Source organism: Schistocerca serialis, chromosome 4, assembly GCF_023864345.2.
Source record: "Schistocerca serialis cubense isolate TAMUIC-IGC-003099 chromosome 4, iqSchSeri2.2, whole genome shotgun sequence".
In the NCBI taxonomy this organism is placed as follows: domain Eukaryota; kingdom Metazoa; phylum Arthropoda; class Insecta; order Orthoptera; family Acrididae; genus Schistocerca; species Schistocerca serialis.
Window position 1 is genome coordinate 245,313,626 of NC_064641.1, and position 24,848 is coordinate 245,338,473.

Below are 24,848 nucleotides of genomic sequence, written 5' to 3' on the forward strand. Positions count from 1 at the left end.
TCTTTGCACTGGCTACCACATGATGACCTGTGTTATAGTGAACACTTGCTGTTGATTTTCTCATTCCCTTCCCGCCTCCTGATGATCAAGTTATCCCGCTGGGCTTTCCATTGTGCCGATTGGTCTCTATGTACCTCCCAAGTCAGGTATCCACCTTCTTTGGTAGGTTGCGTTGATGAAGTCTTCCGTGATCTGTCTGATAAGATAATCTGTGCAGCTGGCATATATTGGCACGCAAATGTGAGAATCTGTAGGTCTTTGCAGAGATTTCTGTAGGATTTTTGCTTAGTAACCTTACGCAATATTATTATTGCATGTTTCTATAGTGTTTTTGTAAATACTTTTTTCCGGTTAGTGGCATTTCCCCAGAAGATTGTGCCATATGGCAGTTATTATCTATCTGGATGCCCAGGAACTTCGCACATGGAGCCTCATCCATCTTACGCATATTGATATCTGCTTCGAAAGTCATTATTATTTGTTTGGAATTGCATGAAATTTGTGAAACTAAGAGTTAAGGTGTTAAACGTGAACAATTTCTAATCTCCTTCCTTTATTCTCCTTGCCTTTGTTTGCGTAAAAGTGTGTGGGCTCTTTCTAGTATACTTGCATCAGCAAACATTACAATACTTGAAGATTCCTGTAATGTCTTAAGTAAATTGTTTTGTAGATCACGAACTGGAGCAAGACGATTATTTGATGTTCCCTCACTTTGAATTTAGTATTATTCCTGACACATTGTTTGCTAATGTGACCTGTAGTTTTTTGTTGTTAATGTAGAACGCAATCCTTGCATGAGCTCACCTTTTACACCATACTATTTTAATCCCCTGTAGAATTTTATGATCTCCACAGTCAAAGAGCTTCCTATGCAAGATGACTCATGTCAACAGCGTAATTTTCTTCTTTAGTTCTACTAGAACTTAGTTCTTGAAGTCATACATTTTTTTTCGGAGTTGAGAAATCTTTGTAAGACCAAATGAGCAACAGATTACTCTGAGAAAGGTGATTCAGTATTCTTTTATAAGCTATTGTCTCAAAAATTTTTGATAGGACAGGAAGGAGAGAGATGGGTCAAGAATCAGAAATCACTTCCATATCTCCACTTTTGTAAAGGATTTTACTGCTGCCTATGCCATTCTTTTCAGGAAAAGTACCTTCACTCATTGACTCATTACAAGATTAAAGTGCAGCATAAGATTTTTGTATATACTAAGATGGTATCTGTTCTTTCGGACATGTCTGAAAGAACAGATACCATCGGTGACCAAGCAGCTCATTAGAATGAAATTACAATGAAATGAAAACCCTTAGCTGCTTACAGGTGTTGACATACGAAAATGTGTGCCCCGACTGGGACTCGAACCCGGGATCACCTGCTTACATGGCAGACGCTCTATCCATCTGAGCCACCGAGGACACAGAGGATAGTGCGACTGCAGGGACTTATCTCTGGCACGCATCCCACGAAACCCACATTCTCAATGTATTGTCCCGCACTACATTCGTAGTGCCCCTGCCCATTACACTCATTACTCGCAGGGCGTTGCCGATTCCCGTAAGAGTTCGGGCACTGTTTGTGCATCTGCACAGAAGAAGAAGATGGTCAAGTGGCCGGTCAGCCTTAACTATATATGTACTAAGATGGTATCTGTTCTTTCGCACATGATCCGGGTTCGAGTCCCGGTCAGGGCACACATTTTCATCTGTCCCCGTTGACGTATGTCAACACCTGTAAGCACCTAAGGGTTTTCATTTCATTGTAATTTCATTCTAACAAGCTGCTTGGTCCCTGATGGTATCTGTTCTTTCGGACATGTCCGAAAGAACAGATACCATCTTAGTATATATATATATATATATATATATATATATATATATATATATATAAGGCTCACCGGCCACTTGACCATCTTCTTCTTCTGTGCAGATGCACAAACAGTGCCCGAACTCTTACAGGAATCTACAACGCACCGCGAGTAATGAATATAATGGGCGGGGGCACTACGAATGTGGTGCGGGACAATACGTTGAGAATGTGGGTTTCACGGGACGCGTGCTTTGAAGCTAAAACTGAAATATTTGGACATTGGGTTTGACAATATTAATGCTGATAATGTAGAGATGCCAACTATTGATTCAGGTTGTGTTATTGTTGAACACTCTGCTCTGTCTGAACTAATAAAGAAAGCTTTGTAGTGTAAGGAATGTGGCAATAGTGGTGTGAAGGTAGTTGAGGAGATAGATGCTAGAAGAAGTTGTGCATCAAAATTAAGAATTGTTTGTAATGTTTGTGAGTTATGCTAATGTGGTTATTCTTATGGTGTAACTAAACAGAGAGTTATAACACAAATATTAAACTTGCTTATGCTATGAGGTGTATAGGAAAGGGTACAGAAGTGCTCAAATTTTCTGTGCTCTCTTGGACTTACCTCCCCCTACAAGGGTTGACAGGTACAATAAAATTATTCTTCAAACTTTAGAAGAAGTAGCAAATGATAGTAAGAAAAATGCTGTTCAGAAAAATGTAGACATGAATGACAGCAATACATGTATGTCTGCAGCCCTGGATGCATCCCACCAACCGAGAGACCATAGTCCCCTAAAAGGTGTAGTGACGGCTTTCTCTTTGGACAATTGTAAAGTCAATGATGTGGAATCTATTACCATGTACTGTCTGGGCTGTACTAGTGGAACTGAAAATCATAATTGTCTGATTAGTTTTAGTGGTTATAGTGGAATATGAAGGTGTTGGGAAGACATTTTACAGGTCAGTGGAGAAATATGGTGTGATGTATACATCTCACATAAGTAATGGAGACTGAAAAGGGTACCAAAAAGTTTGTGAATCCAGATCTTATGCTGACACAAAAATTGAAAAAATGGAATGTGTTGGACATGTCCAGAAAAAGTTAGGTACAGCAATGAGGAACTTTAAGAGGAATTCGAAGGGAAAGAAATTAGCTGATGGTAAGTGCATTAGTGAGCATGGTTGGCTTACAGATGAAGAAATAGACAGGTTTTAGTATTATTATGGACAATCCATAAGACAAAATAAAAATGACCTTGAGGGAAAGAAAAAGGTAGTATGGGATAACCCTCTTTCATAAATCCTCCACAGAAGACAATCCATATTGTGCACTTTGCCCACCTGGCAGTGATTTATGATGATGTTACCAGAGGGCTATTACTCAAAGTGAGACCTACAACCATAAAAATTCTTTGCCATTTGCTATAATGGAAGTTATAAAACCTATGTATAGGGATCTTAGTGACACAAGATTATTAGAGAAATGTTTACTAGGAGGACTCAAATTCCAAACGGAAGTTTCAACAGTTGTATATGGGAATGGATAGCAAAAACTGTTCTAGTAGGACTAAATACTTTGAAAATAGGTGTGCTAGACGCTGATCCATGTTTCAGTGACAATGCAGTGTCGAGGCTTAATGTTATGGAACTGATGGGAATGCCTGGTGGACTAAATATGCAAGTTCTAATAGCCACTGACCAAAGGAGTGTTGGAAGCCACCGAAGAAGCAAGAATAAGATGTAGTAGTGTGAAAAAGAGAAGGGAGGAAGAACAACACAGGAAACAAGATGAATATGGACCTGAGATGCATTAGTGCTATGAAAGTTTAATAGAAAAGCAAGTTTTAACTTTAACTTGAATTTCCTGAAATTTAAATTATTTCATGTTCTGGTACACTTCGGCTAAAAACTATTAAAGATAGAGAGCTGAAATTTTGTATACTGTCTTAAAACATGCTTAACTAAAAAGTAGAAAAACATGCTTAACTAAAAAGTAGACTGCTCTTGTGATTTAACTTTGAAAATAAAATGCCTTTTTTTTTTTTCTTTTTTTTTTTTTTTTTTTTTTTAAGAAAAACCCTGAATTCATTTCGAAAATTTTTGATAATCATTCTTAACATTTTTTTGTACCACGATTTTTGACAGCAATAACCTTTCAATAGTCTGCTTTAAAGATAAAAATAAGCCTTCTACTTTGTTTGCATTTTGAGTAATATGTACCTTGATGTACATAAATAATTAGCATGTTTTATTTCAGTTGCAACAAAAAAGTAAAATTAAAAAAAAAAAAAGTCTGAGAGCTAAAGCTATAAATGCTCCCAAAAGATGTCTTAAAAGATAGTGAGCATTATATAGGCTTACAAATCTTACTCTTTGAGTTACACTGATTAGAAAACTGGCAGTTTCTTCAAGGTTTCCCCTGGTATCCATGGACCAGTCTCCTTAAGTACATCTAATGGCTCTTCCTTTGATGGACCATTTTTTGCCCCTCCTTTTTTGCTCATACTGTTGGGGAGAATTCATTGAGACTCGTGGCTGATGCTTGAATGTTGTAGTGTCTTTCTTGCTGCTACTGTTATCACAGAGTTTATTTCGATTTGCAATACCTAGTTAATTTGTTTCATGCCTAATAATGCTCCAAACTGTAATAACCTTGTTCTTTGCATTTTTAATTTTTTGTGCTTAGTATGCAGTTTCTCTTATCTTCTTAATGACCTAGTGAAGAATTCTGCAATGCTGCTTGCAGTACTTCTTAAAATCTTTATTAGTGTTAGTCCTGTCCTTTAAATAAGGCTCTCTCTTCCTAACTCAAGCTATTTTGATCCCATATGCCTCTTCATGTCTTCTCCATTCCTTCCTAAGTGTTATATCTTTAGTACGTTAAACTGTTCCGTGGTGTCACTTTGGAGGTGACTTTATTCAACAGTGTTCTCAGATGTAAAATCTAGAGATACTGAATTTAATTTGGTTCTGTGTTTCTTTACAGGAGAAAAACTTCTTCCACAAAGTCTCAACTCGACTCTCTAAGCCAAATATTTTTATTTTGAACAATCGATGGGATGCCTCAGCTTCAGAACCTGAATTTTTGGATCAGGTAATATATTCTTATTTAGAAAGGATATCTATCTTACAGTTATGTGAAATACATCACTGAATTTGTGAAGTATGATAATTTATCATCATTAGCTGAGAGATTTTAATCATGTCTCTTCACCAAATGCAGCGCAATGAACAGAGTGAGGTAAGAAAATCAGCAGGTATTTTTACACCGTGCATGTATCTTTCTATGGCTTTAATTGCACAAAGGTGTCTGATTTATGCTGACTTTTTATTTCATGTCTTTAAGTGCTATTGTTGCTTCTTGGACATTCTGAAAAATTTCCTCCAGTTTTGTTTGTGGCAGTGAAGAGAGCATTGTTGTTGATATTAAGAGCAGTGTCTTGAAATAATGAAATTAAATATAGTGTTGGAATATGGTATTTTTCCTAAACTGTTTCGTATAGGCTTTGATGCTGAGCTGCTTTTACTATATGCACGTGGCATTCAAATAGTATATTAAAGATAGTTGACATTGAGATTTATTTGTTTTTAATCTGCCCCGTTGGGACTCATCACTGCAGAAGGTGTGATGGTTACTTGCATCCACACAGTTTATGACTTGTTCACATTTACAAGTAGGCAACAATAGATGCAGTTATTATGCAATGATGATTAGCAAGGTATAAAGAGACAGAATATGAAAAATTGTACCTTGTCGATGCAAGCTGTAGCAGCAACCTGCACAATGCAGATACTCACAGTAGTGTCTAGCATCTTTGTGATATTATTTGTAACAAATGCCAGATGATAGTGGATGAATTATAGTCTGTGTTAAGCATGAGGTTGGTTAATAAAAGTTTCCTCTTCCTCTGTCCTGTCATACCAGTGAATTGTTTCCTTTACTCACAAACTGCAGACTAGTGTGAGACACACACACACACCTAGTAGGAGAACAGTATTCACTATCTTCTGAGCTTTGGCTCTTTTTCTAATAAAAAGTACACACATTAATGCAACTAACATACTGAAACCCAAGACATTACTGTGGGCTCCGATATAACTCATGAAAGTGTAAAAAGACTAGAGAGGAAAAATTGCATGGCCACATTAGTGTCTATTTGGATTTGTGTGTGTGAATGTGTGTACTTTCTACTAGAAAAGAGCCAGAGTTCAGAAGCTAGAGAACACTGTTTTCTGCTACATGTGTCTATGCACCATGTATCAGTCTGCTATAGGTGATTGCCTTTCCCTTCTTTGACATATTGTTCCGTGCAGGAATTTCCATTATTGCTATAAGTACAAAATAAGAAATATTTGCTGGTGATTACATTTGGATTGGTGACCCGCACATGCCGGCCAGTGGCTCTGGCTACTACTCCAACATTGCATGCAGCACAGTTCATGGCAATAGGAAATATTCTTTAATTGCATTTTTTAAGCCTTGATTGAAACAAATGGTATCACAACTGGTTTTAGCTTCGAAGAGAGTAATCATGAGATTATTTGTATAAAAAACTGCAAAATCAAACTAACTTTTATACATGATAACATACACTTGGCTATGTTATGTAGTAACTCATCAAAGGACACCTGAACAGGCCAGGAGAGGCCCTTGCAATGTATAATCAGCACTCTAATTGTTGAAACTGAAAGTTACATCTTAATAGAAGGAAGTTTTGAGTTTTTATTCTCAGATCATCACCACCATCATCATCATCATCATCATTATTATCATCATCATTTCCTTACGGCTTTTTTCCCACTTCAACATGGGGTCGGCCTCGTTACTATGGATTTGGTGATGTCAGTGTCAAAGGGTGGCCGGATGCCCTTCCTGTCGCTACTCTGTACCCACTGGGTGATCATAAAGCAGTTACTGCATTGATGATGTCAGCTGTAAATAGAAATATTAAAAAAGGTAGGAAGATTTTTCCGTTTAGCAAAAGTGACAAAAAGCAGATTTCAGAGTACTTGACAGGTCAACACAAAAGTTTTATCTCAAGTACAGATAGTGTTGAGGATCAGTGGACAAAGTTCAAAACCATCGTACAATATGCATTAGATGAGTATGTGCCAAGCAAGATCGTAAGAGATGGAAAAGAGCCACCGTGGTACAACAACCGAGTTAGAAAACTGCTATGGAAGCAAAGGGAACTTCACAGCAAAGATAAAAAGAGCCAAAGCCCTGCAGATAAACAAAAATTACACGAAACGGAATGTAGTGTGAGGAGGGCTATGCGGAGGCATTCAATGAATTTGAAAGTAAAGTTCAATATAATGGAAGGAAACATTCCACTTGGGAAAAATTATATATAAAAACAAAGATGAGGTGACTTACCGAACAAAAGCGCTGGCAGGTCGATAGACACACAAACAAACACAAACATACACACAAAATTCAAGCTTTCGCAACAAACTGTTGCCTCATCAGGAAAGAGGGAAGGAGAGGGGAAGACGAAAGGAAGTGGGTTTTAAGGGAGAGGGTAAGGAGTCATTCCAATCCCGGGAGCGGAAAGACTTACCTTAGGGGGAAAAAAAGGACAGGTATACACTCGCACACACGCACATATCCATCCACACATACAGAGTCTGTATGTGTGGATGGATATGTGCGTGTGTGCGAGTGTATACCTGTCCTTTTTTCCCCCTAAGGTAAGTCTTTCCGCTCCCGGGATTGGAATGACTCCTTACCCTCTCCCTTAAAACCCACTTCCTTTCGTCTTCCCCTCTCCTTCCCTCTTTCCTGATGAGGCAACAGTTTGTTGCGAAAGCTTGAATTTTGTGTGTATGTTTGTGTTTGTTTGTGTGTCTATCGACCTGCCAGCGCTTTTGTTCGGTAAGTCACCTCATCTTTGTTTTTATATATGAAAGTAAAGTTCTACGTACTGAATTGGCAGAAAATCCTAAGAAATTTTGGTCTTATGTCAAAGCGGTAGGTGGATCAAAACAAAATGTCCAGACAGTCTGTGACCAAAATGGTACTGAAACAGAGGATGACAGACTAAAGGCCGAAATACTAAATGTCTTTTTCCAAAGCTGTTTTACAGAGGAAGACTGCACTGTAGTTCCTTCTCTAGATTGTCTCACATATGACAAAATGGTAGATATCTATAGATTTACAAAGGGATAGAAAAAAATTAAAATCACTCAAAAGAGGAAAGGAAGCTGAACCTGATGGGATACCAGTTTGATTTTACACAGAGTATGCGAGGGAACTTTTCCCCCCTTCTTGCAGCAGTGTACCGTAGGCCTCTAGAAGAGCATAGCGTTCCAAAAGATGGAAAAGGGCGCAGGTCATCCCCATTTTCAAAAAGGGACATCGAACAGATGTGCAGAATTATCTCTAACATTAGTCAGTTGTAGAATTTTGGAACATGTATTATGTTCGAGTATAATGACTTTTCTGGAGACTAGAAATCTACTCTGTAGGAATCAGCATGGGTTTCGAAAAAGACGATCGTGTGAAACCGAGCTCGCACTATTCGTCCACGAGACTCAGTGGGCCATAGACACGGATTCCCAGGTAGATGCCGTGTTTCTTGACTTCAGCAAGGCATTTGATACAGTTCCCCACAGTCATTTAATGAAAAAAGTAAGAGCATATGGACTATCAGACCAATTGTGTGATTGGATTGAAGAGTTCCTAGATGACAGAACACAGCATGCCATTCTCAATGGAGAGAAGTCTTCCGAAGTAAGAGCGATTTCAGGTGTGCCACAGGGGAGTGTCATAGGACCGTTGCTATTCACAGTATACATAAATTATCTTATGGATAATATCGGAAGTTTGCGGATGATGCTGTAGTATATCGAGAGGTTGTAACAATGGAAAATTGTACTGAAATGCAGGAGGATCTGCAGTGAATTGACGCATGGTGCAGACAATGGCAATTGAATCTCAATGTAGACAAGTGTAATGTGCTGCAAATACATAGGAAGAAAGATCCTTTATCATTTAGCTACTTTATAGCAGGTCAGCAGCTGGAAGCAGTTAATTCCATAAATTATCTGGGAGTAGGCATTAGGAGTGATTTAAAACGGAATGACTATATAAAATTAATCGTCGGTAAAGCAGATGCCAGACTGAGAGTCATTGGAAGAATCCTAAGGAAATGCAGTCCGAAAACAAAGGAAGTAGGTTACAGTACATTTGTTCGCCCACGGCTTGAGTACTGCTCACCAGTGTGGGATCCGTACCAGACAGGGGTGATAGAAGAAATAGAGAAGATCCAACGGAGAGCAGCACGCTTCGTTACAGAGCATTACGGAGATGATAGATAAACTCCAGTGGAAGACTGCAAGAGAGACACTCAGTAGCTCGGTATGGGCTTTTGTTGAAGTTTCGAGAACATACCTTCACCGAGTAGTCAAGCAGTATATTGCTCCCCCCTACGTATACCTCACGAAGAGACCATGAGGATAAAATCAGAGAGATTAGACCCGACACAGAGGCATACCGACAATCTTTCTTTCCACGAACAATACGAGACTGGAATAGAAGGGAGAACCGCTAGAGGTACTCAAGGTACCCTCCGCCACGAGTACCCTCCACCACATGCCGTCAGGTGGCTTGCGAAGTGTGGATGTAGATGTAGAATTAGTGTACCCCTGCTGTTTGTGTGTAGTGTAAGACATGAAATAGTGCGAACATTTTTTTTAAATGTCTGTGTGCTTTGTAACTGAAGCCCAGTATTCACATAGTTAGATGTGGAAAACTGCCTAAAAACCACATCCAGGCTAGCTGGCACTCTGGTCCTCGTTGTTAATCTGCTGGGCGGATTCAATCTGGGACTGGCGCACCTACCCGAGTCCAGGAAGCAGCGCATTAGTACCCTTGGCTAACCTGGTGGGTAGTTTTTAATCTCGGATATAAGAAGATATTCACACTATAAAATTAACTGTGAGCTACATCCTTCTACAAGTAAGAACTACTAAAAAAAATTAAATCACTGCTGGTATAACCAAGAACTAGAACTGATAAAATACCACCTGCCGCACATGTGTCTAATTGGAAAACTGATCACTGGTGTTTGCAGGTGCATACTAAACACCCATTGTGGCCTAACTGTTAAGTCAAGCTACTCTTAGACAAAAGTGAGTAACAGACAAAGGAACCCCAACAAAAAAAAAAGACTAATAGTAACTTGTTTAACATTTTTTCATACTGGCTGGTTACTGTATACTTGCAACCACAGGTCACAGGTGACCAGTTTGCCACTTGAAAAATACTTTTGTAGGTAGTTATCATTTACCTACTTTTAGTGTTCATATAGCTTACCTACACCAGTAGTTACTATTAAATATTTTACAAGTTTTCACTTTGAAAAGGGTATATCGCAGGATTCATCATAAATGTGTGGTTTTTTTTCCCTCCTATATTTAAAGGTTACCAGTTTTAATATTACTACATAGTCAGTTGTAGACTTCCATTCAGACAATCAGGGTGCTGATATGATTACATTGTGATTACCTCTCTGGGCCTGTTCAGTTGTACTTTGGGAAATTATTATATTTCATATTCAAGTGTGTGCAGGAGTTAATTTCATTTTGTAATTTAGTTTCTTAGTAGTTAACTATTTCTCTCGTTTCTTTCTTTTCAAATATATTCTACAGTGATGACTTACTGCAAGGTCAAAACTGGTTGTGATACTTCATTGTCATAATTATCTTTTTTCACAAAAAGAAAACTTTGCATGTCGTTTTCAGCTACAGACGAACTTTCTCCGGGTGTATTTATACCAACACTACACATTGAACTTTGGGTAAAAACTGTTGAAAAAGCAAAAAACTATAATTAAAATGCAAGAATTTTGTGTGTAGCACTTTTTAGATTATTTGCAATTAGCATTGCCAGAATTTAAAATTAATGCTTTGGATACCATAAACACTAATTTGCATGTCGTGCACTGCATGTGATACTAATATGCATAGGAGGTACTGTAGTATATTATGATTATGCTGTGTACATTATCTGAAAGGATTAAATTACTTGATTGCTGGAATAGTTGTAAGACTAAAGGAAGTTGTAAGCCAACTTACTAACATTAGGATTTGTGTTTGACATATCTTAAGTACATTGCAAAAGTGAAAAAGTGAGAGTGCTATCAGTTATTTATTAGTAACATTATTTGTAGAAGTAAGTCATTTCAAGCTGCAACATTTTGAATAAAAACGGCTTCCAGACACTTGCAGGGAGGTGCCATTAGCAGTTAAAACTTGTCACCAACACCTTTCCACACATGCCTCATTTTAGCACTCCATCTGTAATGTTCCATACATTGCTACTTTGCCTGTATAAAGAGATCACCATGTCAATTCTGGCGGACAGTAGTTTTATTCCTGATGATGATGATGATGAGCACGATGGAAACAACTGTCAAAAGCTCGAGGATATCATGTGAAGAAACAGCAGTGGCAACTGGTTGTGTAAGAACACATTAACACCCTAACTTTTGACACTTTTTGAAGTTATTGGCTATTTTTCTTTGAATGATGTTAAACATAATGTAAAAGTGGTGATCTGGAATACAAAGCACTAAATCTACCGTGCAATGCTATGTTGGTACTCCACTACACTCCATGAAACTTGGCATCAGGGTTTGCGAGCACACTTTCAGTTGTGCACGTTTTAAGGAGCTTTTGTGCATGCACAACTGCCGTGAGGTAACTGCCTTGCAGGCCAGATACATATGGATTTGTATCTGCAGCACGGTGCAGCAGATTTTTGTCCCCTTTTGCTTCACATAAATCCTGCTAGATGGTAGCGCACTCCTCAGATGTGCCATTTCACTCACTAAATAGTAAAAATAGATCGGACATTAATACATATGGGACTATGGATGATAATTATGAATGAGAGATAATATATTAAGTTTATGATTTTATCATACAATAATCCATTTGAGGCATTGAGAAACATAAAGTACGTCATCGTCGATTGCTGTAGCATTTACTCATGCTTCTCATATCTGTTGAGCTTATGGTGAGTCAGGTTTATCAGTGTTGTAGGCCCACAGTGTATATATGAACATTCACGAAGAGCTGTCTCACTGGTTTCTTTGATATTCTGTTAAATGTGGGATAGATGACGGTGTGCTTTTGGCCCTTATGGTTCTCAGTGCCTGATTTCTGTTCTAGTCAAGCGATCATGTTGGTAGATAGAACTACATAAACATAATCATTTCCACAAATGGCAGTTTGTGTTTGGAGTTGGTTGTTTATTGTGCTGGAATTTACTTTTGTGTGAAGTGTCAACACGAACTCTGTTGAATCTGTTTTACATGCTAACAGAAAAGAAAATTACCAGGGAAAGCTAGGCATAAAGGAGTTAGGACCTCCCAGACCAGATCCATCGACTGAGAAAGTGACTAAATCAAATAAGTGGGACTAGAAGCAGACAAAGAAGTGTATAATAAGCCTAAGTTGTTGTGTGGTTGCAACCTAATAATGTCTGATTTTCAGTCCACCAGTGAATTTGTTAATGTATTACATGTGTTAGGGATATTGTATGTTCATCCAAAAAAATCAAAAACCGTGAACTCCCACTTACACAAAAATGTGAAACATAGGGTAACGAAAGCTTACATGTTATTTTGTTCTTGCCTAAACTGTACTTACTTATGTACAAAATTACCCAAAAACAATATTTTCTTTTTTTCAGGCACATTGTGCATATTATTATTGTTATTGGCAGTGGCTGTAGTTGTGTAAATATGTTGATAAGCATAACTTTTATACAGGAGAGGCTATTAATTTCACACCATCATATTTATCTGAATCTAAATATTTGTGAACATCCAGAATGTTTGCCCACGAGCCGCCACTGAATAACAGCTTGAAAACTAAGATTTTTCTTTTCCTTTTTTCCCTATTTCATGTGCCACGAACATAATTATTTGATTCTAGTCAGATATCATGACTGCTGCCCTTGTCCAAATACTATGCTAAATTTTGTAAAATATATCCACTGAAATTTTGTTGTACATCATACATTCTTAGTTACCCTGTAACTGTCATGGTACTGTGCTATGATTAAAACTACTTTGTGATTGACATTGCAGCATGTTGAGTGCTAGGAGCCAGCCGCCACCCAATCGTAGTTCTTTCTTGAGCACTATGTGCTCACGATGTTGCCTGCCTCGTGGGTCCACGCAGTGCCTTGTGAAGCATGGCTGTATCCACACTGGCAACACAGCCCACTGTCACTGCAATCTGTCAGTCACCAAGTAATATAGATAGCTCCACAACCTTGTCAGTTTATACTAAAAAGTGAATTATGTCATACCATCCAAGGGAGAAGTTTGGCACAGCGTTGTGCATCGATGTGGACGGCAAACTATGCTGTTCTGCGCAACAATGAACAAGTTCCACAGTGTTGGTACATAAAAGGAAATGGTTCCTTCACGTGTGCACACTGGAACATTGCTGCGTACATACAAGGCTCTGCGTGATTCTAGCCTGGTCTGCACTTTTCTGTATCATGCATTTTTGCATGGCGCATCTGGTGTGGATGCGGCGTAAGCGTTCCACAAAATGAGTGTAGTAACATTGTGAAGTCACTGTTTTCTGTTTACTCTGTACACTGAGATATGCTCTTCATATTTCTGTGTCCTTAACTTTAATTATTGCCACCTGAAAAATCCATTTCTTTCCTTTTGCATCAACTTTGACATGTCTTCTCTTTCAAGTTAATCTTACATTTATTTGCTTCTTTGATTTTCCTCTCATCTTTTTTATAAAATCCCCATCCTCCTGTATTCCATTTTCTCTGTTTTCTGCAATCTCTCTTGTGTTAACTACACTAAATATTAATAATTCTCTTTTGAACCTCCTTATAGTCCCAGAAACATTGATTATGTCATTGCAAAAGCTGTTACCACCTCCATTACTGCTGAATGTTGTTTCCTCTAGTCATTTGATGCTGTTTAATTGTAAAACTTCCATTGTGTAAAATTTAACTGCTTCTTCATGATAAATTCTTTCTTGTTTGTTGTCATAGGAAACTTCACAACTTACATGCTAAGATTTAGCAGCTATCAGCATTACAACCCAGTGTTCCATTATCTTCAAGTTAATCATTTGCTGTACTCCAACCTTTTCATTCTCACATATATGTGGAAGATCTAAGACTCCCTTCACTGCTAATAACTGAGCATCGGCAAACTCATTGGCTCAGCTCATTTTCAAACTGCATGTTAAAAATTCAGTAACTCCCATCCTAAAGTTAATTTTAACTTCCATTTCTTAATTGTATTATTCAAACTCCCACTTCGTCTCCATATTTTTAAAATATTTTTCTTCTTGTAATTCCCCAGTTATTCTGCTTTGCTGAAATCGTTAATCTATTCTTCCATTCTTTTAGCACATTCTCAAGCTGTTCTGGCCACTTGTTTCTGCTGTTTGTCTATTCATTGTCTGCCATATCTGTTCAAATAACCTGTTGTAATCCATTAAATTTTAGGCATACAGCAGCGCAAATAAAATTTCTTCCACTGATATTTCAGCGACATATCGTCCGGCCATCCTCAGAGTCAGTCACAGGATTGACGACAAGGTGCCAAGCACGGTTTTATATGCTTCACCACGGTGGTGCTGCACATGCAGGTCACAGATGCTGGTCGTCTTATCTGTGTTAAGTTAATGGCTAAATTTTGCCCCTACTCTGAAGACCATGCCAATATCATCTTTCATCAGTGTCATTGAAGAAGCTGTCTGGTCACTATCAGAGGATTCAGCTGAAGAAAGACGTGAAAGCTGCCAAGCAATTGCGAAACATCGTCCACAAAGAAGTAATGTTTTCAAGGAAGAGGGATTTGCGATACGAAAGCTGCGTGAGGATACTGACATAGTCGTCCTGCGTGCTTGCTGATAAAGGTAATGCTACCATTCTTTTGGCTCAGGAAGTCTACCAGGAAAAGTGTGGTCTGCTTAGTTCTGGTGCATACCGGGAAATTAATAGAGATCCTACTAAGAAGGTGACAATAAGGATTGCTGCCTTGCTGGACGCCTCATCACCACCAAAGAAAGTCGTAAGGAGTTTAAAAGTGCGAGTTGCAGTACCACCGAGATTTTATGGGCTTCCTAAAGTTCACAAGATGGATAAGGATGAACGTCTAGAGGATTTGTCTATGCGGCCTATAATGAGCACTATTGGTTCACCAACGTATTTTTATGCCAAATATTTAGCTTCCTTATTAAAACCATTGTTAAGTAAATGTAGTCTCCTTATTCATAATTCTATGTATTTTATTCAGAGACTTAGCAATGTCAGGCTAAATAGTATGAATGTGCTTGTTAGTTTTGATGTGTTATCATGGTATACCAGGCTCTTCATCTCTCATTGGCCAACATCTTGATAACATCATCACAGCCTTATTTGAACATGTACTTTTGTCATCTTATTTTCAGTTTAATGGTCAATTTTATGAGCAGATCGATGGAGTTACTATGGTAGCTAATTTATTTGTGGAAGACTTCGAGCACAAGGCACTGGACTTGGCAGGTTTTAAATCAGTGGTCTTCTGGAGGCACATGGATGACACTTTTGTAGTATGGCCACATGGGCTGGATGAATTACATCAATTTCTTGAGCATTTGAATTCTACCCATGCTAGCATCAAATTTACTATGGAAATAGAAAAAGACGGTTGCCTTCCCTTTTTGGATGTTGTCATCCGCCGTAAAGTTTATGGCACATTAGGACATGTTGTATATCATAAACCAACACATACAAATCTATATCTACATGAAGTAGCTGCCATCACTGTTCACAGACCATATCTGTCCTTAAGAGCCGGCCGGAGTGACCGAGCGGTTCTAGGCGCTACAGTCTGGAACCGCGAGACCGCTACGGTCGCAGGTTCGAATCCTGCCTCGGGTATGGATGTGTGTAATGTCCTTAGGTTAGTTAGGTTTAAGTGGTTCTAAGTTCTAGGGGACTGATGACCTCAGAAGTTAAGTCCCATAGTGCTCAGAGTCATTTGAACCATTTTTGTCCTTAAGACCTTAGTACATAGGGCGAACTGCATATTCAATAAAGATAATTTGCATGAAGATCTCTCACACTCCCAAGAGCATTTTCAAAGCGAATGGATTTTCTTCGCAACAAATTCATAGAGCATTTAGTGTAAAACCTAGGATGCAGGTACATGCTGGGGGAGAAGATTGTAATTTCTTCAGATCAAGTGCATTTTTGCCCTATATGGGTGCCCTTTCCGTGAAGATAGGCCGTATTCTCGAGAAACACTGTGTTAAGGTGATCTTCCAGCCTCCCACGAAGATTGCAGCTTTACTCGCCTCTGTAAAGGATTTATTGCTTCATAATGTGGGTGTGTATCGGATTCCTTGCAGAAATTGTGAGCAGTCATACATAGGTCAAACGACATCCACCGTTCATGAGAGATGTGTGAAATATCAAAGATACACATGCATATCACAGCCAGACAAGTCAGCTATGGCCAAACATTGTATTATTGTATTGTTACAGGGCATTCCATGAACTATAGTGATGTGAAGATATTAACATCCACCTCTTCGTTTTGGAATTATGCCTTCAGGCAAGCTAAAGAGATTAGATTAGCTAATAATTTAATTAATAGAGAGAATGGTTTTAATTTGGACAAAGCATCGAATCCGGCTCTTGGGGTAATTGAACTGCAGAGAAGTTGACATGGTGTCACCGCTGCCAAACATACATCGATAAGTGAATCTAATGTTTGTATGCCTTCGCCACAGGCAGCACATGTGTAAGCATATCTCTTTGCTGCTGACCAGCGTCTGTGATTTGCATGTGCACTACCACCATGGTGTACCATATAAGACAGCACTTGGCACTTTATTGTCAGTCTTGTGACTCACTCTGAGGATGACTGGATGATACGTGATCGAAATGTCAGTGGAAGAAATTTTATTTGCGCAGCTGCATGTCTGAAATTTAATGGACTATTCATTATGCCACGAAAAGTTGAAAATGCACAACTTGTTACAAGTAACTAGATAGTTAGTTTTTTCCTAATAATTGTTTAATCAATGTTGCTAGGTTACTTCTTAATTTAATTTTTGTGTTGTTGCGTTGTTCCCTCGTGAAATTAAAGAATTAATCTTAAATTTTATCCAGTTGTGTATTTCAGAAGGGAACTAATAACTATTACAAATTACACACCAGTTTACCTTGAACTATCTCTGTATATCATATTTGATAGCAAATTAAAGCATTGACAGTAGAATCGACATTGCTGATATTTGAATAATAAGCATTAGGCCATGGTCCAAGGCACAACTCCCTGCCCAATGTTTCATCTTCCAGTGCTGGGAACATCGTCAGAGGCAGTAATGATTCAGATAATTATTACAGATTCAAACAAGTTCAGCGAGCCCAGCTGTTGACATGTAGCCATGCAATGGTTGGTTCATGATATCGTGAAGACTGCTGTGTAAGATCACGGAGTTGTGCCAGTGTATGCTGTGGAGTTTGTTATGGGGAAGAATTGGCAAGCAGTGGGCATAGGACTTTTGCAGGGTTCAAATATTCACGCACATTTCTTGCAATACCTCATTTTCTGAGTACCCTGCTGATGCAATCGGTGACAGTTTTTAAAAATGGAAGGAAAACTCTCCCTTTACTTTCTTCTTTTTCATTACAAGCTCCACTCTTCGTCAGAGTAAGAAAATCAGCCCCCCCCCCCCCCCCCCCCCCACACACACACACACAGAAACTCATTTCCTGTGTGTAAACTGAAACTACAGAATTTAAAATATGTATTGATTTCTAGACAGTGTTAATAATCCATATGTATCTCTATCTCCAATTACTTAAAATGATAAATGTTTTCCTCTAGCAGTTCATTATCTGTGCACATCGTATCTACTGATTTTGTATACAGTAGCAGGTTTCATGCTCATATTTTAAATTTCTTATTTGTGCTGTATGTTTCTTATTGTTTTTTATCTTTTGTTCTTATTAATAATGTAGGTAAGAGGACAACATATGGAACGAACAGTTGATTTTCTTGTGAGAGAGCTGAAAGTTTGTTCCCAGAAGGAAGCTAATGAGAGGATATTTTTTGTGTCCGCTAAGGAGGTCTTACAAGCAAGGCTGATGGAGCAAAAGGGACAACCTGCTCATGGTTTGTAATATAATTTCAACACATAGATCAACTGTTTTTGTAATATAAGTTATGAATAACACTTCAAGACGTAGAAAGAAATATATGAAATTTGTCTGCATAAAGTACAGTTTGTTAATTTTGTGTCTTTTGGCAGCTGGTGCTCTGGCAGAAGGATTTCCTACGCGATACTTCGAATTTCAGGATTTTGAACGAAAGTTTGAAGAATGCATTTCTAAAAGTGCAGTGAAAACAAAATTTGCACAGCACTCCCAAAGAGGAAAACTTATTGCTTCGGAGATACACACAGTAATGGATGGTGTCTATGAGCGTGCTGAGCAGTTGAAATCTGAAAAAGCTCTGGCAAAAAAGGAACTTTATGACAGACTTAACTACACGGAACAGCAGCTGCGAATGATTACTCAGGAAATGAAGGAAAAAATACACCAGATGGTTGAAGATGTCGAGCAAAGGGTAAGTGGTTCATTATAACGATGGTATCGATTTTAGGACAGCTTTCACTTCTCGCATTTTTGTAAACTTCAAGATCTAATGATTAGACAGCTTTTCTTTCAAGTGATAAATGATGATAAAGTAGCTGAGCCCGATTTTTAAAGGTCCATGGTGACTTACCATACTGCTTGTTTTCACTGGTACCACGTTAATTACGTGTTTCTGATTTTACAAAGCAAAATAAGTCCTTTCATCATCTTAAATTTGTTTCTTATGTGATAAATCATAAAATAAAATTTCTCAACTAATTCCACTTCAGGAGCATAACTACAACTAAACATAAAATGTAGTCTAGCTGCAGTAATAATTTTTGATATCATTATTACTATCTTTATAAGCCTCCTCCAAAGAACTTCACAATATATTTCTGTTGTTTGATCTGATTTCTACTTCCCTCCATAGTTGAATACTTGCTAGTAAACATCTTGTAAGTAATGCTTTGTCCATTTCTACAAGTGTAAATGACATGATGTTTAAATTATTAAATTATGGGCATTCCATGTGTGGTGAATGGTCTTAGGAGTTGCCCACACATGACCATCTGAAAGTTGAATGAAGTTTTGCATGTATGTTCCCTATAGAATTAAATTAACCTGTGCAGAATTTGAGCATTCCCCGACACACACACACACACACACACACACACACACACACACACACACACACACACACACAAAAACTGCAAACTTATAGAGGTAAGTAATTTTCACATCATGTGTCACTACCAAGTACCATAGCTCGATGAAACTTGGACCATGTATAGAAGGAACGTCTACTGTATAGTACAGGAAGGAAAAGAAAGAAATACACCAAGAAATGAACAAAAATTATATTTTATTCAAAGACACAATAATTACACTGAAGTCATGTTGATTTGTGCTGGTCCCCTGGACATTAAAAAAGGTGGAAAAGGTTCTTAACAGGATGTGTGATTGCCATGGATGGCAGTGTATGCTCTGCAATGTTCTTCCATGCTGGTTCCAAGATTAGAGCTCTTGTGGTATGGTGTTCCATTCCTGCACCAGTGCATTTAACAATCGCTGGATGGTTGTTGGTGCACGTGGACATGCTGCAACGTCTCCCCACCACATATGGGAACACACAGGCTAGACTATTTGCCAAATATCCTCTTTTTCCAAGAACTGCTCCACCTGCGCTGTTTGATGTTGTCGTGCATTGTCATCCATAAAAGTGAAATGAGGGCCAAATGCACCACTGAAAAGACGCACATGTGGAAGGAGTACAGTGTCACAGGAACGTTGACTCTGTGAGGGTGAGGGTGCCATGTTCAAAGATTTGGACATCAGTGCCCCCAGGCAACCTTACACCTCACCACATTATATCACAAGAGGTGGAAACACGTAATGCACCCAGGAACATTGTCAAACATGATTTTTGTAAGTATTACGTTGTGGAGTGACGTAATGTTGAATGGGCCTACTGACCTCCAAATCATTGAACATGGTTCACCCACCGGTCAACTTCATTGTGACACTGTACTCCATCAACTTGTGATTTTATTTATTTATTTATTTATTTATTTATTTTTTTGATCATGCACATTTGGCCCTGACTTGATTTTTAATGGGTAATAGGGCATGACCGCATCTAACAGCACAGATGAAGGAGCTCTTGGAATGAGAAGATATTTGGCTAATGGACTGGGCAACCCATTTCCCTGACTTAAATATCACAGAACGTGTGTGGGATGCATTAGAGAGACATATTGTATATGTCAACATGCACCAATAACCATCCAGCATTTGTCAGCTGCAGGGGTAGAGGAATAGAATGCTGATCCTTGAGAGCTCCTTGCCAACATTGTGGCCAGCATGGGAGCAATATATATGTGTGTGTGCGTGGGGGGGGGGGGGGGGGGGGGGGAGGAGGCACTTGTTGAACTACGGCAGTTATTATGTACCAAGTGAGCCAATCTGAAAGTTGTTCCCAATTCGATCATCTTCAGTTTTGATAGACAGTGAGGTGGTGCAATGGTACGACAATGGGTTCATATTGAGGAGGTTAATGGATTCATATTGAGGAAGATGAAGGTAAAATCCCCACCTGACCATCCAAATTTAGGATTTCCATGATTTCCCTAAATTGCTAAAGAAAATGCTGGGATGGTTCCATTGAAAGGGCACAACCAGTTTCCTTCTCAGTCTGTGCTTGTGCTCCATCTCCAGTGACCTCATTGTTGACAGGAAGTTAAAGTCTAACTGTACTTATGTTTTCAACATTTTAAATTCCAGAATGGAGTGTAACAATATTATGAAAAGAATAGTTGCTACTCACCATATAGTGGAGACGCTGACTCGCACAGAAGCACAAAAAAAGACTGTCAGAAAGTGAACTTTTGGCCAGCAAGGCCTTCATTGGAAATACACACACACACACACACACACACACACACACACACACACACACACACACACACACCACTACTGTGACCTCTGCAGCCAGAGACAACGATTGTGTATGTGTGTGTGTGTGTGTGTGTGTGTGTGTGTGTGTGTGTGTGTGTGTGTGTTTTGTCTTATCTCCAACGAAGGCCTCATTTGCCAAAAACTTGCTTTCGGACAGTCTTTTTGTTGTGCCTAGCTGCGACTCAGCATCTCTGCTATATGGTGTTTAGCAACTATTCTTTTCATATATTTCACTTACCTTCTTACATTCTTTATGAAATTTTGTACAAAATGGAGCTGCATTAACATCTGCCAAGTTTCAGCACTGTATGTGACTTGATGTTTTAGTGCCGTTTTCAGAAGAGCCACACTTCTGAACATTTTCTCCATCTATTTGAATGGAAACACAAACTCTTTTGCATGGGCAAATTAGAAGATTAAATTAACATTCCTCAATAAAATTCCAAAATATTTTGCCTTGTGTGTTCTGGAATCTTCTTTTATGTGCCGATAGTCTTTTTTCCATCTTCAACTTCCATGCTGTTTTAGTCACTCTTTCTGAAACATACAGTTCTTCTGTGGTATTTTCTAGGGACCAGTTCTAGGGTGTTATGTTCAAAATCAGAATTTTTCTGACTGTTGAAAATGTTAACTATTTTGTTATTTCATTGATCGTCTTGTTTTAATCTAAACTTAGAAGACATTGTTCGCACTACGTTGGTTGAATTTCCTAAGATCAAGTCCACAGGCTGTTACAACTATCTGAATAATTGCACCTTCAACCTGATGTACCTTTTACTTTGCATATCCTTTTTTTGTCCCTTCAGTGCTGATATTTCAGTAATCGACAGCTTGCATTCCAGTTTTCAGAAATTTTAGAGCCACCAGCTTCATCTCGTTGTTATGGAATTGGCGTCTGTGGATTCTCTTTGTGGAAAAAATATTTTTCTGCATGGTGGGCACAATTTTTGGGCTGGTATCATTTCACATGGTCAGCCAGCAACTGAGTGTCGAAAGGGCTACAGCATTATCTTCGAAAAAATTCATACCTTTGTTAGAGCAGTGTATCATGATGAAAGTACAGGGTTGTTCTAAATGATGGACCCACTTTCAAAAATTCGCATGTATTCAAGTACAAATCCAAAATTAACAAGCTTCACACCAATGAAAAGAGGAAGTTCAAAGTTTTTGGCAGGCAGGCGGTGATGGTTTCATAAGCAGTCGGGAGAGTCCGCGTGGCAGTGGGGCCATCATTCCGTTTCACTGTCAGTTGTGAGTAAGGTGGCGACTGTTGAGTTCAAGGTTTTCAGTGTTCTTGAGTTCGCGAAAAGTGAGTTTGCAGTGAAGCGGGCATTTCGTACCAAATTCGGTATTCAACCACCAACTCGTAAAAGCAATTTAAACAGACTGGGAGTGTGTGCAAAGGAAAAAGCACAGACCAACAATGTGTGTCGGAGGATGATGTCCGATGGATTAATTACAAATTATTAAATTGATATCAAACATTATGAAAAAAAACTTTGAACTTCCTCTTTTCTTTAGTATAAAGCTAGTTCGTTTTGGATTTGTACTTGGATAAATGTGAAGTTTTGAAAATGGGTTCATCATTTAGAATAACCCTGTATATTTGAGCACTCTTCATCCAAGCGTAAAACACATATTTGGACAATCTTCATCCAAGCATAAAATATGTATTTGAGCAATCTTTATCCAACCATAAAACACATAATTGATTTAAAAGGATTGTTCCTCTAAATTCTTGTTGCCTTTTAGATCTTCAAAATTGTGTACATAGCTGAATGGAATTGTTAACATTTTCAAAGCTGTGAGGATTTAAGGGTTCTTTTTCACTCCCATACCACAAAGTTCACTGTTGATACAACTATCACAAGTCTGAAGTTACTACATACAATACAGCGCAGCAACCTATCTTGGTATCCTGAAATCGTTGTTCAATATAATTCAACAATGAACCTGTAAGATAGCAGTGCTTGAAACATATTTGTAAAAGAAATGGATAGCAGAAACTTTATTGGCCGCTAAAATAATGAAGAGTATTCAATAAAACCATGAAGACAACTCTTTTCCACCTTAACTGAAATGACAACAAAAAAGAGTTGTATCTGATAGAACTAAAAGGTCTTTTTACAGTGCTTTATGCAGTTATAAAATTACTCAAATTTAAGGTAGTCGGTGATAAATACAGGCAAAATTTAATAACTTTGGAGGCTAATAATATTGTAGGGGAGTTCGTAAGTCAGTAATTTTCTGTCAGGCAGACAGACAACGCACTGATAGCTTAATATTTTTCGAGTGCCCTTTACTCACTACATATTCCTTGTTGAAGTATAGGAAAAAATTGTTTTGACAAATTTTTTTATCAAGTTTGAAGAGAGATCACGTCGACGTCTGGTCTTCATTCATGGTTTTTTTTCTCTTCCAGAAAGTTGTGTCAAGATGGCAAGATGTTGAGTTATAGTTCTCTTAGGTTAGAAAAGTTGGTTTGCTAAATTTGTTGACATTTTTGTGATTTTCCAGTTCCAAAAATGTGGTCTTTGTGAAACCAACAGTGAAGTTATAGATGGAACTGAAACTTGACAGAAATTAATGCACATTCAGTAGGAAGATTCTACACAAATTTCAAGCTAAATTGAAGTGGTAGAGCTGGGTCCCTATAGGAAAATCCAGGAGCACTTTCCTGGTACTGCAAACATTATTGATATTGCTATTAGCATCACTAGCATTGAGAAACAGCTGAGGTCACTCAAATTGACCAAAGCGCTAGAGCCCAGTGAAATCTGTATCAGATTCTATACGGAATTTATGTGTCACTTTTTAATCATAATACATTATAGAGCCCTAAAAAGAAAAACTTAGCCCAGTAGATAGTTGAAAGAACGAACAGCTCATATGTCGACAAGTGATTAGCAGAAGTGATCCATGAAACTCGTGACCCATATCTTTGACATCCATGTGTTGTAGAATCTTGCAATATATTCTGAGCTGAAACATAATGAGGTATTGTGAAAAGAATCACTGCTTCCATGACAGTCAGCATGGATTTCAAAAACCTTAGTCATGTGAAACACCTTTCTCAAGTGGCACCTGAGAGTCATAGACCACAGCAGTTAGGTAGCTGCAGTATATTTGACTTCCAAAAAACAGTTGACTCAGTACCACATCAACGCTTATTAAAGAGATTATGATAATGTGGACCAGCAATTAAAATTTGTGACTGGATTAGGAGTTTCATCACAGGGAGGACACAGTATGTTACATTGGATAAAATGTCATTAACATATGTGGAAGTAATTTCATATGTACCCAAAGGAAGCATGTTGGGACCCAAGTTGTTCATGTTATATATTGATGACTTGGCAGACAATGTGAATAGTAAGTATAAACTTTTTGCAAATGATGCAGGTATGTATAATGCCATACTGTCTGAAAAAAAACTGGGCATATGTTCTGACAGAATTTGATAAGATTTCAAAGTGGTGCTAACACTGGAAATTTACTTTCAATGTTCAGAAATATGAAGTTTTTCACTTCAAACTTAAAAACATAATCTCTTACTGCTGTAATATAATTGGCTCACAACAGGAATCAGTTAACTTAGTGTTACATTAGTTAACTCATAAACTGGACATAACAACTTGTAGGGAAATGAAATGGAACAATCATAGGCTGAGTCCAAGATAAAGCAGGTGGCAGACTTCAGTTCGTTGTTTGGATAATGGGAAACTGCAGTATGTCTGAAGATGACTGCTTACAAAATACTTGTGCAGCACATCCTAGAATATTCCTCAAGTATATGGGACCCCCACCAAATAGGGTTAAGAAGGGATATTGAATGCATACATATAGGGCGAGCATGAATATTAACAGATTATTTTGACCTTTGGGACAGCCTTACTGAGATGGTGGAAAAACCTGAGCTGACAGACGCTTGAAGATGGACACCAAGCCTGATTACAT

The 24,848-nt window shown here is 38.3% G+C and overlaps 1 protein-coding gene across 9 annotated transcripts in view; it reads left to right on the top strand.

Moving 5' to 3' along the window:
* LOC126473643 (transmembrane GTPase Marf) overlaps positions 1 to 24,848 on the top strand; it is a 180,187-nt gene that overhangs the window by 118,908 nt on the left and 36,431 nt on the right. For all 9 annotated transcript variants that reach the window (XM_050100836.1, XM_050100834.1, XM_050100837.1 and 6 more), the window contains 3 exons: positions 4,797 to 4,904; positions 17,820 to 17,973; positions 18,110 to 18,426. In XM_050100836.1, coding sequence (XP_049956793.1) covers positions 4,797 to 4,904; positions 17,820 to 17,973; positions 18,110 to 18,426 — 579 coding nt within the window. The remainder of the gene's footprint in view (positions 1 to 4,796; positions 4,905 to 17,819; positions 17,974 to 18,109; positions 18,427 to 24,848) is intronic.